The sequence below is a fragment of the Juglans regia genome, chromosome 16 (genome assembly GCF_001411555.2).
Source record: "Juglans regia cultivar Chandler chromosome 16, Walnut 2.0, whole genome shotgun sequence".
Lineage (NCBI taxonomy): Eukaryota > Viridiplantae > Streptophyta > Magnoliopsida > Fagales > Juglandaceae > Juglans > Juglans regia.
Genome location: NC_049916.1, coordinates 19,631,037 through 19,649,592, shown reverse-complemented (window position 1 = coordinate 19,649,592; position 18,556 = coordinate 19,631,037). Strand labels below are relative to the sequence as shown.

The 18,556-nt window shown below is 37.0% G+C and overlaps 2 protein-coding genes across 2 annotated transcripts; one reads left to right on the top strand and one right to left on the bottom strand.

The window, feature by feature from the left end:
- Positions 1-714: 714 nt before the first annotated feature.
- LOC118344818 (protein FAR1-RELATED SEQUENCE 5-like) lies at positions 715-1,659 on the bottom strand. Its single transcript, XM_035686222.1, has one exon. It carries the CDS (start codon positions 1,657-1,659, stop codon positions 715-717), a length of 945 nt encoding a protein of 314 aa, XP_035542115.1.
- Positions 1,660-4,719: 3,060 nt separating this feature from the next.
- LOC109019226 (peptidyl-prolyl cis-trans isomerase CYP23) lies at positions 4,720-16,155 on the top strand. The gene is made up of 8 exons (XM_019001475.2): positions 4,720-4,916; positions 5,360-5,473; positions 5,574-5,722; positions 11,874-11,946; positions 12,042-12,131; positions 12,813-12,852; positions 14,316-14,398; positions 15,755-16,155. Exons 1-8 carry the CDS (start codon positions 4,809-4,811, stop codon positions 15,773-15,775), a joined length of 678 nt encoding a protein of 225 aa, XP_018857020.1. The 5' UTR covers positions 4,720-4,808; the 3' UTR covers positions 15,776-16,155.
- Positions 16,156-18,556: the final 2,401 nt, after the last annotated feature.

The following is an 18,556-nucleotide window of genomic DNA, read 5'->3' as shown; positions in this document are numbered from 1 at the left end:
ATTCCTACACGTGTTTTGAGATGGCGTATCTCCTCCATCTCGCTAATAGTCAAATAACAAGTAAAAACTCTATATCAGCACAATATTTGCATAAATAAATAAACCCAAATAAACATGTATGTGGCATTGCAAATATTCTCGTGTTTAAAGATATCGAACCTCTTTACGTTTTCCCTTTACATTTGCTTTCTTCGTCCTCGCTTTAACCTTCTGCATTTCTTGCTCCATCCTGGATGCTCTCCTCAGAGATGAGGGTCTGCCTTTTCCGCGCACAACTCGTGGACTGAGTACTTGTTACGAACTACCAACTGTGGTTGTGTCCTTTGTCGTTAAACCAACATTGGAATCCGTTTGGGTCAAAGAAGGGGGTTCTTGGGAGCCATGATATAAATCAATCATTGCATATAACTTCTTAGTTGCATCTTCACTATGCTCTTTTGAACCCGCTGTATGAGTAATCATCCGATAACAAATATTCAACAGACTTGAATATCTGTTAGTATCTTCCCGTTGATTTCCTCCCTCATAGGTACTCTGGATTAACGTATATCTCCGTTTGATGTCCTTCCTCCATCGATCTAAAATATACATATCCGGTAAATACTTTATCCCGTTACATTTGAATATGGCCAAGACATGCCTACACAGTATCCCCTTCATTTGAAATAACCCACATGAACACTTAACATCACAATCTTCCTCATTAAAGTCCACCTAATATGTAACATGTTTCATGAACTCCTCAACACAAATTTCATCTTCAACCAAGTAGGTCTTCTTCACACCATCCCGTCTAAGTAGAGATGGATCCATATCGAGCACACCCATAACTTGCTGTTGAACTTCCCTAAATTTTGCATTCGTGTACAACTCTTGGAATCTCTTCTCGATTGGAGATCTAGATATGCATGGTATTGTAACACTAAATGAGTGGAAGTCCGAACTGATTTCATTCTCGATTTTCTTTCTCAAGGCATTGTCAAACTGGTCGACAAACTTCTTCAAGTTTGTCTTCGCATGAACATATCCGTCGAAGAATGCATTCATGCTTTCGCTCCGTTGTGTTGTACTCATGCCAACCCAAAAATACTCCTTTAGAAACACCGGTACCCAATGTGTGCGCTCAGTGTACAAACTTTGCAACCAAACATTCTCTTGCAAGTTGTACGTACTAATTACCTCTTCCCACGATTTCTCAAACTCTTCAATAGTTTGAGTGTCATACACACATTTCATCAGTTGAGTTTTTAGGCCACTTTTGTAGGCACGATGCGAGCCAAGCTTCTCGGGGACTTTTTTCAATATATGCCAGAGGCAAAATCTATGTCTAGTTTTTGGAAATACAATGGTAATTGCATTTTTCATTGCTCTGTCTTGGTCAGTAATAATAGCTGGCGGGGCTATACCATCCATACACTGCAGCCAAGTCTGAAATAACCATGTAAAAGTCTCTGTGTCCTCACTGGAAATTAACCCTGCTCCCAAGAGAATGGACTGCCCATGATGGTTTACACCCATAAATGGAGCAAAGGGCATCCCGTATCTGTTTGTCAAGTACGTGGTGTCAAACGTTACCACATCACCAAAATCTTGATAAGCTGCCCTACTGAGAGAGGGAGGGGGAGTCCACAGTGAATAGGGAGGAGCAAATTGTTTCATGTCAAATAATAACTTGTGCACATATATTTTTTAGAGCAAATAGTTACTGTAGTTAATCCGTAAATAAAGCAAGATTATGATTTTATGGTACAAGTAAAATATAAGATATATAATCAACCAAAATCTTCTTATAAAAAGGAAAAAAGAGTTAAAAGTCTACGACTAGAAAGTAGACACTTTACTCAAAAAAATGCGAAGGCAAATGGCTGGACAGTACTTAATCAAATAAAGCACCTCCAAAAATATGAATTTGTACCTATGAAAATTGAGATTCCAACCATTTAATTATGGCATACACGAATTAATCAAGTTGTATGCCATAGTAGCCAATTGAACAGAAATACATCTGAAACTAGACTTGCACAAAAAAAAAAAAAAATACAGCTTCAAATCATTGTAGTCGAACTTGACTAAAAACAAAGAAAAATGATTGAAATCAAATGCATACAAAATTGTTTTCTTTAAAAAGAGAAGCTGTCCTTAGTGATGTTTGCAGCTTCAGGGAAGCAATAATCAAATAGTTGGTGAATATGATTTCTTTAAAGCAAACAAAACTCTATAAACTGAAAAAAAAAACTCTGTCCTATATGCTTTTGGAGCTTCTTGAAATCAAAATAGCCAGTAGATGGGGACTAATATAAGCGCATATATATATATATATATTTATTATAGGTAGTTTCTTATATTAGTCCAAACTGAGAGAGGGAGGGGGAGTCCACAGATGAACAGGGAGGAGCAAGTAGTTTCATGTCAAATAATAACTTGTGTACAGATATTTTTTGGAGCAAATAGTTACTGTAGTTATTATGTAAATAAAGCAAGATTATGGTTTTATGGTATAAGTAAAATAGAAGATGTATAATCAACCAAAATCTTCTTATAAAAAGGAAAAAAGAGTTAAAAAGTCTACGACTAGAAAGTAGACACTTTACTAAAAAATATGCAAAGGCAAATGACTGGATAGTACTTAACCAAATAAAGCACCTCCAAAGATATGAATTTGTACCTATGAAAATTGAGATTCCAACCATTTGATTTTGGCATACACGAATTAATCAATTGTATGTCATAGTAGCCAATTGAATAGAAATACATATGAAACTAGACTTGTACAAAAATAAAATAAAATATAGCTCCAAATCATTGTAGTCGAACTTGACTAAAAACAAAGAAAAATGATTTTTTTAAAAAGAGAATCTGTCCTCAGTGATGTTTGAAGCTTCAAGGAAGCAATAATCAAATAGTTGGTGAATATGATTTCTTTAAAGCAAACAAAGCTCTATAAACTGAAAAAAATAAACTCTGTCCTATGTGCTTTTGGAGCTTCTTGAAATCAAAATGGCCGGTAGTTGGGGGCTTATATAATTACCTATATATATATAATATAGGTAGTTTCCTATATTAGGTTTTGGAGATCCTTATTTGGGATAGGCCAACGAGGTAGAGAAACTAATATTTATGCTTGAATAATTTTAATCAATGATTTGTATTTTTGCTACCAAATCTTTAGCTAAAAAAACATGTCATAAAGCTACATTCTAACACAACAAACCAATATTAGCTTGATTTCATTCAAATCAAACAAATATTTCTGTTAATGTTCACAGTGTAGGGGATACATGGCCAAATTGAAAACAGTGTAATCCTTGGTAGTCACACTATAATCATGGGCAATCCAACAAAAAACAGCTTCATTTCATTCAAATCAACCTAATCTATGATTGTAAAAAACATATTATCTCAAACACCATAGATTCATGTTTGGCCTCCCAACAGTTATAAAGATGGACAAAATCGTCTATGTATAAAGTGTTGTTTAACAATATAGGCTCTACACATATTTAGCAAGCAGTTCCCACTCCTATTCTGTAAATCCTCAGTAATAGGTAGTTTGCTACTTAGTTCATAAACAAAATAGTTTGAGAAAATATGAGTTGTTGATTAATGTTACCATGAAGGACCGTGTTCTCGGCTACGTGATGAAGGATCTGCTGGAAAACCATATGAGTTGTTTTGATCGAAGGGTAATGCAAGAAGAGCAGCTGCGTATTGTGCCTTTGACCATGGCTGCATTATAAAGAAATTTGAGGAAAAACTAGCTCACAGGTTCACACTCAGGTTGCGCTCGTCCTTTGTTTGGGAATCTCCCGTAGTTTGGAAATTCTGTTCGAGATAGGACACGGCCCTCAGGAGAGTCTATTAACTCATTTCAATGCCAAAATCGAGAGAGAGGGAGAGACGGTTTCACAGTGGGGATGCTTGAAGATAGAGAGAGGGGGTTCAACAGAGGGAGGTACGATCGTTAGACAGAGGAGTTCAACTTTCACTGTTGATGGACTCCTCGATTGCACACTGGACTCTTCACTACTTCGACTGTGATGGGAGAAAGTAACCGAGAGAAAAAGGGAATGAAATGGGGAAAGTTGTCGAAAGAAAGAGAGATAGAAAGATGGGTCGGCTTTGCACATGTACGATTGCTGGAGGTTCAGCTTTAACAGGGGTGACTCGAATTGCTTGGAGTGTGATGAGTGAAAGAAAGAAAGAAAGAGAAAAGGAAGAATAGAGGTATCGGGGAGGGTAGCCGAGAGGAAGGGAGAGAGAGAAAAGGTTGGTGGGAGAAATAATTGTTGTCTGTGGTGAAACAGTATTGAGATGCCCATGGGTCTGACAGAAGTCTGGAACGAAGTTGGTTTTATAGTGTTTGGCATTTGAAGTATTTTGATCTGTACAAAAATACTTGGAAAGTTTTGAGATATCTTCGCTACCCAAACGTATCTTATTAAAGATTTAAAAAATATATCAATATAATTCATCAGTTCGAATATGCTTAAGGCACGCTGTAACAAATCATAGTGTTTTTTAGTATAAAATTTCATATTCATTCAAAGAATTATGATAGTCAAGAAAAATAAGAAATAAGTTGAAGTGTATAAGAAATAATAATGAAATAATGAAATCATATAGTAGTTGGTATTTAAAAAAAAAATAAGAATTTGAATTTTAGAAACTTTTTTTAGGTTAAATTTTGAAGATAGAAAAAGTAACATTTTATTAAATATTTAGGCTAGATTTTTGTGTGTTCTTTTTTTCCACTGCCTTTCTCTATCGACGGCAAAAATTGAGATCGGGGCTCCAAATTGGAGCTGAAAATGTGGGATCATAACGCATGGCTTCTGAGCTTCCTCTGCATCGCATTCATGGCGGCTGGTGCGCTGTCCCAAGAGCCCCAGCTCGGTTCCGTTCGAGTTGTGTTCCAGGTATTTTTTTTTTCTTTTCAACAGAGGATTCTGTTTTCATTGGAATAAGATTTTTTTTTTGTTCATTTGCAAATAAATCTTTAGTACAAGTGTTTACATCTCGTTCTTGATAATTCGTCTGTAATTCTAGTTTTAGGTCAAAACGTTTCCATTTTTTTTTGTTTTGAATGGGTTGTTGTGAATGAACTTGTTTAGCTTTCAATTGAGCTGTAATTGCTGAACAAATTCTCACTCAGATATTCCCAATTCATACTAATCTGTACTGAAGTTGACATTGCTCCGTTCTAATATTTTAACATGCTAAATCTGTACGATTTTCTTACATGCTTGCAAATGCTTGTCATTTATGAGCCGGCCTTTTTTCCCATTACTTTAGCTTTGTTTCAATTTAGTTTAATTATTCATTGTTTGATTTATAACTGTGTAAAGCATTTTGCATGCAGACGAAATATGGTGACATCGAATTTGGTTTCTTCCCTACGGTTGCACCCAAAACCGCTGAGCACATTTTCAAACTTGTTCGATTGGGGTGCTATAATACTAATCACTTCTTTCGGGTAGGTATGAGGACATTAGATGTGAAATTTTTGTTGAAACTTGAAAAGCTGATTGTTGTGATATAGCTATGTGTATAATGGGAGTACGGGCATATTGTAGGTTGATAAGGGATTTGTTGCCCAAGTGGCTGATGTGGTGGGCGGAAGATCTGCCCCTATGAATGAAGAGCAAAGTAAAGAAGCAGAAAAGACAGTTGTTGGTGAATTTAGTGATGTCAAGCACGTAAAGGGTGTTCTTTCTATGGGGAGGTAATGTCTTCTTTGCGATCTGCAAAGCAACCAAAATTTAGTAATACTACAATATAGGTAAATACTTTCTAGGTACGCACACCCACCAAAATTGGAGCGATGACAACTATACAAGTAAGAGTTACATTATAATGGCATAGCATAGAGACAGTTGCAATTGATTGGTTGCTCTACGTCAAGATATAAAATAAATAATAAAATCTACTTCTTCCCATTAGTTTAATCTTTTAGAACAAGTGATAATTTCATATGGTATCAGAGCAGGAGTCCTGAGTTCGAACCCCAACTCTACACTCTATCTCATTTAATTAAATATTCAACGTGTTGCCTCTTCCCATCAATTTAAACTTTTTGGGACAAGCGGTGATTTCACAGATAGGAATGTAAATTTTTGGCACATTCTATCTTATATTAGAAAGGAAATTCCTGTTGTTCCTGTTCTGCTTCCCCTTTTTTCCATCTGTATTTCATTCTGATTGTAACTGATTTTTGTCAGCTTTGTTTAGAATCATCTACAGTGTCACATGTTCTTGTCCGTTTTTTAAGGAGTTAGGTTTTCTAATAAATAAAAGTGGAAAATGATCACTTACTGGAGGTGAAAAGTTGCAAGTATATTGTTTTCATTATGAACCATTACTTGGGGTTTGGTGCCCTGAAAATAACACAAGTTGATAAGGAATTAGAAGTGCCTATGTATTTTTGAGACATTCTATGGGTGATTGATTGTGAGATTATCTTCAATAACAAGTTGGAGGGTATAATTTGGGTAGAAGAAGTGGTAGACTTGTAGTAGCCTAGTTGTATATTATAGAGGTCTAGATGATGAAAACAAATCACTTTTTTCTGGTTTCTCTGGAAGCCTTGCATTTGGAATGGTTTTAACAAAATGCTGATTCGGGTAGACATACAATATTTCATTTATCTACCATGAAATAATTTAAATTAACAATAAATAAAAATAAAAAGTAGGCTATTACACCGAAAGAAAATTTTGGATTATATGCTAGACACTGAATTTTCTTGTCTTTATTTTTGGCCTGAAATTCGATGTCTAATACTTTTAAACCAATAACTTTTTTTTTATAGGTAATCAAGAAGTTTTATTCATAGAAGTAAGCAAAACCCAAGTACAAATGGAGTATACATGAGAATAACCTGATTAGAGTTTAAAATTGAAACTAGAAGATCACGGACATTCAGCCCATTACAAACAATAGCCCTTGCCCATAAGAACAATGTTTTAAAAAGGAAAACTTTAACCTCATCCATTGTTCTCTCGTGGTCTTCGAAGTTTCCATCATTTCTCTCCCGCCAAATACACCAATACATACATATAGGAACCATTCTCCAGATTGCTGCCACTTGTAAGTTGCCTCGAAGGCCTCTCCAGCTTGCAAGGAAATCCACCAGTCTAAGAGGCATGACCACTTGTAAGTTGACAATCCAATTCTCGTGAAAAAACAAATGATCTACTGATTCACCATTCTTCTTACACACACAACACCAGTCCAACACCAGTACCTGACGTTTCCTTAAATTATTTGTGGTGAGGATTTTGCCAAGAGATGCTGTCCATACGAAAAAGCTGATTTTGAAGGAGCTTTCGTCTGCCATATCCTTGGGAACATTGTCATTCTAGGGCTCGTTAGAACTTGATAAAACAATCTGATAGTGAATTTACCTTTCTTGGAGGGGCTCCAACGCATCTTATCTATGGTACCCTCTGTCATGCTTGCGGAATACAATGTCTCGTAGAACTCTGTGATAGTCTCCAACACCCAGTCTTGGGCTGCTCTAATGAATTTGCCCCTCCATTGCCTGAGAACCATTCTCGATTTTTGACTCCATTGGTGGCCTCAATACCAGTAGCCCATCGCCCTGGGTTCCACCCACTAGGTCGCCTGCCCCCCGCGATGGGTTCTGTGTGGTTGCCGACCAGTGGTTGGAAAAAGACGAGGCATCTTTGCTGATGGATTCCATTACGTGAATTGTGGGTTGTTTAGCCCGCCAGTGCTTTGGCTTTACCTTTCTCGGCCCGATTATAACGCCTCTGGCGCAACCCATTTTTTTCCAAGCCTGATGGTGATGGGCTTAAACCCAGGCCCAAGCCCATAGCTTTATCCACCCCCTGGATCATAATATTGACTGAATTTCTCAATTGTACCAGTTCTTTCTTAAAAGAAGAAAGCTCGTTAGTCCTCTCCAAGGGTCCTCTTTCGGTCAAAGAGTCTCTTCCCATTTCGATGTTAATTCTGCAGGCTTGAGCAGATGGCACATGTCTCGGTCCTTCCTCTACAATGACTATCTCCTGTGCCTTCGAAAACCTAGAATTGCTCCTCACCCTTGGTACCAAAGCTGCTGCATTTCCCTGAGCATATACCTCCTTACCATCGTTGTCGGCAGCAAGCCTTGATGATTGGACCACCTCTGCATAGGACTTAGGCAGAATATTCATTGGTGCTTTCTGGGTTAGATTTTGGGACTTCAACAAACCAACCTTTCTCCCATTTTCCAAACTGTTGTAAGCTTCCCTCAGTGCCATCACCATTTTTCTCCACCCTTCCCCCTCCATTTCTTTAGGTATGAAAACAAAGTTTCTTTTGCCACCACCGCCATATTCCACCAATGCCATATAACGACCTTGAGCATTGGAGCATCTTTGAGCGACGTACGTTCTATTACCATCCTGTGAGGTTGCATAAAAGTCCTTGTCTCCAGTCAAGCACTTCGCAGGGGCTCTAATGAACCAGTTCAACGTAGACTTCTCCAAGATCAATACTTTTGTAACCTTCCAACTTCTCTCTGTTAAGCGAATCCATTGTCTACCTTCCTCCGAAAATACGAATACCTTAGATTCTATGAGAATTTGTCTTGTGAAAACCATGATAATCACATTATTACACACTGAGACTCAACTCATCATCAGTAATAAAGTGTATGAAGAGAAAACTTGTAAGAGAGAGAAAACTTCCCGTCAGATTTAAGCCACATATTCTCAAATTTAAAATACCTCTCCACAATCTAAGATGATGGGGAAGTGATCAGAGCATAACCTAGGTAATCTCCTTTGAGTTACATTCGGAAAATGTAACTCCCAGTCAGGAGTTAACAAAAACCTATCAATTCTCGACAAAGATGAGAATTCTCGGTTGTTGGACCAAGTAAACGTTCCTCTAGTTAATGGGTTAATGGAATATCCATTAGCTCTTGTTCTAAAATAAAATCAGAAAACTCTCTCATGGAAGGAGTGATGTAGGATACACAAGATTTTTCACTCGGAAAGCGAGTTACATTGAAGTCACCCCCTATGCAGCTTGGTAACACCCACCAACTAAGAAGTCCCACCAATTCTTCCCACAGTGACCTTCTCTCCAAATCAACATTTGGGCCATACATTCCAGCGAATGCTTGTTGGAAATCGTCTTCTACATTCGTAAAAGAGCAAGCCACAGTGAACTCACCAACACATTCCTCCACCTTTCAACCACCCTTTTATCAAACATAATTAGGACACCACCGGATGCTCCTTTCGATGGCAAGTATGACCACCCTACATGCTGACCTCTCCATAAACTCCGAACTAATTCCCTTGTGATGAATTCCAATTTGGTCTCGTGTAAGCAAATAATATCACCATTCCATTGACGAAGTAAGTTTCGGACTTGGAGCCATTTATTATACTCATTCAGCCCCTTATATTCCATGATATTATTTTTGTCTTTTTAAAGCAACCATCTTATCCCTCCCCTTGAGACGGCCCCGGTTAGAGCTCTTCTCTCCACCTTCATCTTTCATGGCCCACATAAGCGTCTTGAGTTCTCTTTCTCCTTTATTAGCCGAATTAAGGGATGGATCAGATTTGGATTGTGCATATCTAGCCTCTATTGCTGTGAGTAATGCCATAAATTCATCTTCAAAACCCTCACATGTAATCCCTACACAATGCTTAATCTCAATAGCTTTCTGAATGACCCAATCTAACACATTGGGGTGAAACGAGTTTAAAGGAAGAGGTTCTTCCCCCTCAACGAAAGTTCTTACCCCCCATGCATTTTCCCCTCCTTTACTAGGCTCAAATAAAACCAGAGTTCCATTTGTTTCAGTCTCACCCACTAAATCCGCCCTCCCAGTTTCATTAGATAGGTCTTTTTCGGCTACAATAACATTTTCCGACACTGGTACAGTAACTTGCACTATGTGGAGGTCAGTCATCAACACTAAAGTTTCTGGCGCAACTTTTTGTGGCATCCCACAGTGTTGAAGACCTCCCAACAATGTTTCCACCCCCTTGTCTACATGCTTCTCTAAATGGAGTAAGATGCTAACGCCGGGGACGTCACCGTCACCGTCACCGTCACCGCAGTGGTGGTGGGAGACAACCTAGAAACCTTCAATGCACTAGTCTGTGTCACCCCACAGCATGGTTGCCCTCTTCTTTGTTCGTAGTGCCACGTTGACAGCCCCATCTGAGTAGCCTCCTTAGTCGCAGTTGTTATCAGTGTAGGTTGTCTGTCACAGATGTTGTCAGAAACAGGCCCAGACGTCGCCGGTGCAATTAACCCTAGCAGATGTTGTATCGACATTGCTGCTGGCCCAAGTTTGGACGTAGAGCCCTTTCAAGAAGGCCCACAGCCTCCATTTCATTCTGGTTGAGCTAGTTAGACGCGTTTGGCCCATTCCCATCTTCTTTTTGCCTATTTCTTTTCCTTTTCCTTTTCCTTTATTAGGCCTGAGGGATTTAGGCCCATTCTAGAACATCCCATTTCTAACCAACCCTTTAGAGGTACCCTTATTTCGTTGGCCCAGGCCTAAGCTCATATTCACTTTACGTATGAGTTATTCCACCACCTTCTTCGGTAAACCAATTTCCTTGTTCAAACAAAAAAGGGACCTTAGCTCCACACTTTTTGCTGCGCCAGCATAGTACAGACCTCCAACCCTTGTTTCCGGTATATTGCCTTGACCATCCTTTTCTGTAGCAGTGGTGTTCTCTGCATGTCCCTTTTTGTCCTTTTCTCTTAGCTGTAACACCGAGAGGTGACCCATACCACCCAGCATTGCCGCCTGTTTCCCTGCGCCACCCATCGCAGCCTTTGCGTAAGACTGAACCTTCTTCCCCGTCTCCTTCCCCTAATCTGCTGCTCTGTCCAAGTTTAGAGCCAACACTGGTATCTTGTTTGCTGGGATATGCATGGACAGAGCGTGCTTTATCTCCATGGAAAGGCTCTTCCAAGCCCTTCATTCCGTGCCTGCCGGGATTGCTAGAAGACCTCGATGCCCACTGCGGCATCCCCATAGTCTGTAACTTCTAAGAAACGTCTAAAATCTTTAGAACGCTGGTGAGCAAACAGTGCCTTGACACCATCGCGATACGTCTTGCAAAACTCTTTCTTTCCCTCCGGGAATGAGCATTCTTCCACTGTATTCGCAAGCCAACGAGCGCTGGCATAGCTGAGGACCAACTCCTTAGTAAACTTCCTGTTCTTCTCAGTGATACGAAGATAGTGTCCCCCCTCCAATGATAAAACACAAACTTTTGTCTCTTTTAATAAATGTTTAATAAAGCCCATCGTCACTGCTGAATAACTGAGTAAACAGCTAAAGAAAATTAGTTCCAGCAATGGTCACCAGAGCAGATCACCCATTGTAACAGTGAAGGAGAAAAAGTGCACGGAGAGAAAAAGTGAAGCTTAAACCAATAACTAGACATTTTTATTTTTAGAACCATTGAGTATATGATGATGCAATTGGCAGGTATATCATCAGGTCAGGTGTTCAAAACATACTGTATTTGAAGAGTAGAACCATTTTATAATACTGGGACTGAGGCACGCTTGATGCTTATCTAATCATGCTAATGAGTTAATCCATGCTGATCTATGCATGACAGTAAGCTATTCCATGATGCACCGTAAATCACCAGCCTATAGATGATGATAGATCAAGTTTGGCTAGAATTCCTATTTTATGTTTTCTCCTGAATAAGACTTCTCTGGAGGCACCTTTTTTATTACATACGGCATCCGTGGTTTGGATTTTCAGCAATATTCACGGTGTAAACAACTATAGTTATTCTTTCATTTGACTTGAATATTTTCTGAACTCCTTTCTTGGATGAGAATGTGATTTGTTGCTTTTTTCTTTGGCGTAGGTATGCTGATCCCAATAGTGCAGCATCGTCGTTTTCAATGCTTCTTGGAGATGCCCCTCATCTGGATGGACAGGTCCACTAGTTACTTTTTCCTGCTTTGTTGCAAAGATTATTTCTGTATCTCACGTGAAATGCTCACTATGGAAATTTCTGTCATGAATGCTTCAGTATGCTATTTTCGGTCGACTTACTAAAGGTTATGAGACACTGCAAAAGCTTGAGGAACTCCCTACTCGTCGTGAGGGTATTTTTGTAATGGTAATCTTCTTAAGCTTTCAGTTGATCACTCTAAATGGTGGATCACCACTATGGTTATTCAATTTTGCTGATAATCAATTTTACATGACTTGATTATTTGTCTTCATGGTTGAACCATCTGTGTATTAAAACCAAATGAAAAAAATCAAACCCTGGACTTCAGATGAGACGGTAAAAGGGAGCAGTGGGATTTGATTGGGTCGAAGGAGCCAAACTAGCATAGCAGAAGAGATAATATTAAAAAAAAAAAGACAATATTGAGCCCGCAGGAATGAACCTTTCATTCTGTCATGTGGGGCAGCTTTTACCGGCTTTAGTCATGTTAATCATCTAGTTTTTACTTTCTGATGTATGGATCTTTAAGTAGGATTTTTGGAGGACACTACTTGAACTGTGAGTTTCATTCCTCTTGCTCGACATTTATGCAGCAAGAAGCAGTAAGACAATGCTATGCTAATTTCTCTGACTCTGACTTTACCATTCTCCTAAATCTACACCCTGTTAGTTCCATCTTCTAAATATGGCCTCCTATTTTTTCAGAAAACCGTGTTGCCTTTTCTTTTATATGTTCTCTGAATCTTATCATTTAAATAAACTTGTTTAGCATTATATCCGTGCAATTAGTCATTCTTGGAACTGAGCTAATCATTATTTGCCTTTTGAATTTTTTCTTTCTTTCAGCCAATGGAGCGCATCACCATCCTGTCATCATACTATTATGGTGAGAAATAAGCAACCTGTTGTTTAGTTTTGTTTGTGTATATTGTTTTGCTAACTCAAATTTCATTTCCTTGATATAGATTGAAACACAATGATTGGTTGATTTCCCTATACAGATGTTAGCTACATACCTTTGTCATTTTAGGCAAACCATTGTATTGGTCAGATTGCTCCAAGCGGTTATCTATTTTGCTAGAAGTTACTAATTAAAAAATGTCATGACTCTTGACAAGTCTTTTGCTTGAAGAGTTGTTCCATGAAATGTGTGGGTATTCATTTTTCCATTCTGATACATTCTACTATCTAGTCTACTTTGTATGTATAGTTTTCTGGTTCCTTAAGAAATATAATGCTTCCGTAATTTCCATTGCATGCTTTGTTTTACTACCAGTTTGTTGAGTGCACCTTGCCAAAGACTAGAACTCTACTGTTTACAGTGTCTCTTGATGGTAGTGGCGCTGTCTACTGAGGCAGGGCCTTTTGTCCAGTGATGTAGCAGTTAATTTTGGAATCTTTTGAAGGTTCATAAAGTAAAATGGAATATATATACGGATGCGAACCCAGTATACTTGATGCCACCTCTTTTTTTTTTTTTTTTTTTCCCAATAAATATCATCACCATGCATGTGGTTTAGCATCCAAGTGTCAGTTTTAAAATCTTTGTTCATTTTAAACCTGTATGATTATAGTATTCTTACAGTTGTGTTTTGATTATCATAAATCTAAAATCTATGGCTGCGCCTTGGAGAGTCCTTATGCCAAAGATAGCTTTAAAAAGAACTCACCTAATTAGTGTCAAAGCCTGGGATGATCATACATAGGATGATCAATCATCTCAACAAACATATTGGTCAGCTGGAACTGATTTGGTTTTGCACCATGTTTTGCCTGGTATGAGATTCGTTCTTTCTTCATTGTTTTTAAAACTCAGGTACTCGTAGCATATTTGGTTACAAGGTTTACGTACCAACCCATTTAATGGACTGAATTACCTTTTAGCTGTTTTGTAACTCAACGGAAAAGCTCTAGGCAAATATAGATTCTCTTTGCAGAGTTTATAAACAGCGTTGGGTTTTTTAGAAAGCTTTCTTCATATAATTCAATCTCATGCACAAGTTTTTCTGCTGCCAATTGGTGGAAAGAACATCTGTGTGGACAATTTAAACTGCAAAACAATCTTGGAATGGTATGAAACAGCTTATAGCTTGTAATGATTCTCTTCATTTGAGTAGGGATTACATAGCCAAACCAGCATGCGACTACATGCCAATAGTTTCTCTTCCCCCGCCCCTCTTTTATTTTCTTATCAATCGAAGGCTTCTTAATTTACTATGAGGAACGCCAATAGTGCTCAGTGGTTTTTGGTTACGATAGGGAGAAACTAGGAGATATTAATGTTCCTAAAAAAGTATTCTACTCGCTCTAATTCTTGTTTTGCTTTTTTACCTGTACATGTATATAAAGATACTGAGATGGAGAGCTGTGAAGTGGAGAGGTCAATTCTGCAAAGAAGGCTTGCTGCATCAGCTGTTGAAGTTGAAAGACAGGTAATCGAGTTAAACATGACTAGGGCTGAAAATAAAAACTGGTAAATTGGCCTAAACCCAAAACCGGTTCGGTCCGGTACCAGTTTTATTTTTTCAAAACTGATTCCGAACTAGTCCGATTCTGGTTTTAGTCTTTTTTACACCGGACCAGATTAGTTCATATATATATATTTTTATTATATATAAATAATTTTTTATATGATTTATTTATATTATATATATTATATGTTAAATTTCTAATTAATATAACATGAAATTTTAAAATCTTAAAATTCATGTATAATAATCTAATAACATAAAATTAATATATCATTTGATGTAACATAAAATAAAAATTAATCTTATAAATCTTAATATATTTAAATTTTATAACATAAAATTAATATAACATAAAATCTTTTAATTTTAATTTTATGTAACCATCATTTATTACTAACATATGATAATATGATTCTTATAAATAATGTATGAATACTATAATAGTTTTACTATAATTCTTATTTTTGTTGCATATAATTTTTATATTTAGATATATTTTTTTAATTTATCGGTTTGTTGTTCCAAGCTCGATTTCCTAAGTGCCCGACCTTACTAGTTTATCGGGAAAACCGATTAAACCGGACTGAACTGGATCGGAATCGGTAAAACCGGAAGTACTGGTTTTGAGGGTGAATTGGTCCGGTATCGGTTCTTTAATTCTCACAACCAGTGTATATTGGTTTCGTTTTAAAATATGCTCAAAACCGGACCAGTTACACCCCTAGACATGACTTGTAGGACAGTTGCTTTTCAAAACTTTCGTATGTTAAGGTTGTGTTTGGTTGTTTAACCAAACTCATCTCAACCAATCTTTGATGGGACCCACTACTTTTTCAATTTTCCATAAAAAAATTTAAACTCATCTTAACCTACTTCATACATTTTAACCTAAAAATTTAAACCCATCTCAACCTAAAGAAGTTAAACTGGTCTTAATGAGACCTACAAAATACTACTATTCACAGCTCAACTCATCTCAACATCCAAACATGGTCCAAAGACAGAACATGTATTGCTTCTTTGTCCGGAACATTAGCACATGGAAAACTCATTTCCACTTACCTAAAAGTACAAAATTGTCAAGTGTTCTGCATTCACACGGAACTTGCAGTCACCATTTTTATTTGCAGATACTTGTTATAGATGAACACATGCACACACGCTGTAAATCTACAACGACAAACTCTGCCGTTTTGAATTCTGACTTTCAGCCATGTTTGCTAATCATTCTTTTAAGTTTTTTGATAAGAAAAGCTATGTTAACTGTTCTGATTAAACTTGGACTTGTGCTAAGCCCTTTTTTTCTTCTTTTTTCAGAGAATGAAGTGCTTCCCATGATTCTGCTAGCATGAGTCATTGAGTCTGAATTCTCGAAGGGTTGCTTCGATTGCTATAAAGTACCCCAGATATTTGTGCTGTTATATATGGAGTTTCGCTAAGATCGGTTCTAAAGGCAGAGCTCCACGATATTTCCTCAAAAGCGAAAAACCTGTATAGTATTTAAGTTTAACAGGCCTATGAATAAAACAAAAATCCAAGAAGCACGAACTGCCATTGCTCACTTTTGAGAAAATCCTTCAGGTTGGAACTTGAATCTTGTAGTTACGTGTATAACATTAAGGTGATAAGTGGCCTTGGAGTTTGGGATGGCCGAACGAAATTGTTGGTGTTGGAACTTGGATCATTGAGTTAAAAAATAATAACAGAAGAGTTAATCAGAGAGTTTTCCGTATAATCCATAGAAGTTAACCTGAACTGTGCAATCAACTTTGTGAAATCGGGACTTAGGCCACCATCCAAACAGGTCACAGATAGGTTTTTGGGTGCTTAAACTAGACGTCAGCCTGAAAAAAATGACTCACTTTACTGTTTTGGGAACATTAAAAGGGCCCGTTTGGATATAGAGATAAGATGAAATTATCTAATTTTAACTAATAATTTCATCTTATTACTATTCAAAACTATCTAAATTTATCTCATATTACTATATAAGATGCAATTTTAAGGGATTAAAGTCTTTGGTAATTCTTTCTAAGATGATTTTTTTCAGATTTCAAAGTATCATGTACCACTTTTTTTTTTTAAAAAAAAAAAAGAAAAAAGAGGATTGAGAGATTATTATTTTTTTAAAAAAATTGTAAGACGGTGGATAAATATATGTAGTCGTTCTATCTTCTTTATAAACACGTGCGTAATCCGGATACAGCTAAAGTGCAACGCTAGAGAATTTAAAGAGCCACCGTCCTCAGTGAAGAGATGGTTGTAAGTTGTATCTGTCAAAAGAGGTGGCATTGGGCAGTGTAATGAGGCCATGCTGCAGATTCCTCTCATTCCTCCATTATCCAAAGCAACTGTTTTTTTTCCCTTACGAGATGTGTATATATTATATTATATATATATATATTACCACAAGAAAAATAGTATAGAAAAATGAGAATGAAACTGAGTCACAAAAAAATACAACAATCTACCAAAAATGAGGGTTTTTGAAGATGAGTTAGAGGCTCAATACAAATGGTTTTAGAGGAGAGGCGAGCACCTGATCCTTAAATTAATGTTCTATCCATGCATTATCCTGCAAATTAAATTATATTATGTGAGTGAATGGTATATAATTCAAATTAGGCAATTCAAATATAATTATTCATTCATATTATACATTGAAACAAACAACTTCGATGAAAACGATCGATCCGACAATTTTAGTTGTTTCAAATCCCGGTTCAAGAAACATAAGCATCAAGCATGTGTGCTGCCTTCAACGAAGCCTGCTTCTTTAAAGGCAGAAAGCACATGGTTATGTACTTCAAAATAAATTTAAAAAAAAAAACTATTCCTCCAAACAACTGATCCTGTCCTGAAAAGTGCAAAAAAAAAAAAAAAAAAAAAAAAGAGAAGGGTAAGGCTACCCTGCCGTCCAGCATTTATTGTTGAGCATGCTGCCTAGTCTTATTTTTTATTTTTTTCTTTTCATATTTTTTAAATACATTTTAAAAAATAAAAATAAAAAAATAAATCAATATATTTAAAATTATTTCTTTAATTATTAAGTAAAAATAATAATAAAAAAATAAAAAATGACCAGCAGTCAAATCAAATGGATAAAGAAACTTTTTCCGAAAAAAAAAAGGGGTTATCTTTACTAAAATGTTATTTCACAATCAAGCAGCAGCTAGCTACATTAACAAAGAACATATTCAGTGGTGAGGAGTCCCATCGATAGAATATCAACTCATCTCAGCTCATTGGTGAGGAGTCCCATGTTATTTCTCATTATTTGAATTTGTAAGTCATCTCAACTTATCTCAAATCATTTCAAATCATCTTCGAATCCAAACATCGATCGTCGTCAGTGCGCGCTGTCCTGAGAGGGGCCGGGAGCATACCCACATGATCAATACTAAAAAAGTGTCAGCAGCTTGTGGTAATCTGTACTAAAATGTTATTTCATCTACATGGGTTGCGTACTTGGAGGCCGCGTTTTGCCAGACAACAATCGTCCCACAGTCACATGAAAATGATCATCTACTGTGGTCTGTGGTCCTAAGTCCCACCTCCTTAATTAATTTGTTCTTATCCTGCGCGCAACCTAGCTATAATGAATATTCGAAGGTACCGCGTACTGAGAAACTACGTACACGGAACGTTAGTTTTGACAGGATTTATATATGTTCTAGCTAGCTAGGGGCCGTATAGCATTAATTTGAAATTAATCCACATTAATATTGCTAGTAAATGTGATTATAAATGTTAATAATGTTCTAATTATATTATTGACTACGATTTTTAAAGTATATATATATATATATATATATATATATATATATATATAGGCCAATATGTTGTTACACTAATTAGGGGATATATATATATATATAATATAACTCGTTTAAATGGAAAAGAAATGTTTGCATAAATTAACCGTGACAAGCATTAATTTTCATCCAAAAACATGCACCAATATTATATATCGACATATATACACGTACGCTTGAATTCAGGGGAAGAACATGAAACGGAGGTGGCTTGTCGGAGGTGTGAAAGCACTTCATGATCAATTGGTCAGCGCGCATGCAGTTGGGTGGCTAATGCCAAAATCTTGTGGATTGTTCTTAACTT

Excerpts from the sequence above, each read along its gene's own strand:
- LOC118344818 (XM_035686222.1), bottom strand. The coding sequence starts at position 1,659 with ATGAAACAATTTGCTCCTCCCTATTCACTGTGGACTCCCCCTCCCTCT.
- LOC109019226 (XM_019001475.2), top strand. The coding sequence starts at position 4,809 with ATGTGGGATCATAACGCATGGCTTCTGAGCTTCCTCTGCATCGCATTC. Across the intron at positions 4,917-5,359 it reads CCGTTCGAGTTGTGTTCCAG|ACGAAATATGGTGACATCGA; the intron begins GTATTTTTTTTT and ends TTTTGCATGCAG. Across the intron at positions 14,399-15,754 it reads CTGTTGAAGTTGAAAGACAG|AGAATGAAGTGCTTCCCATG; the intron begins GTAATCGAGTTA and ends TTCTTTTTTCAG.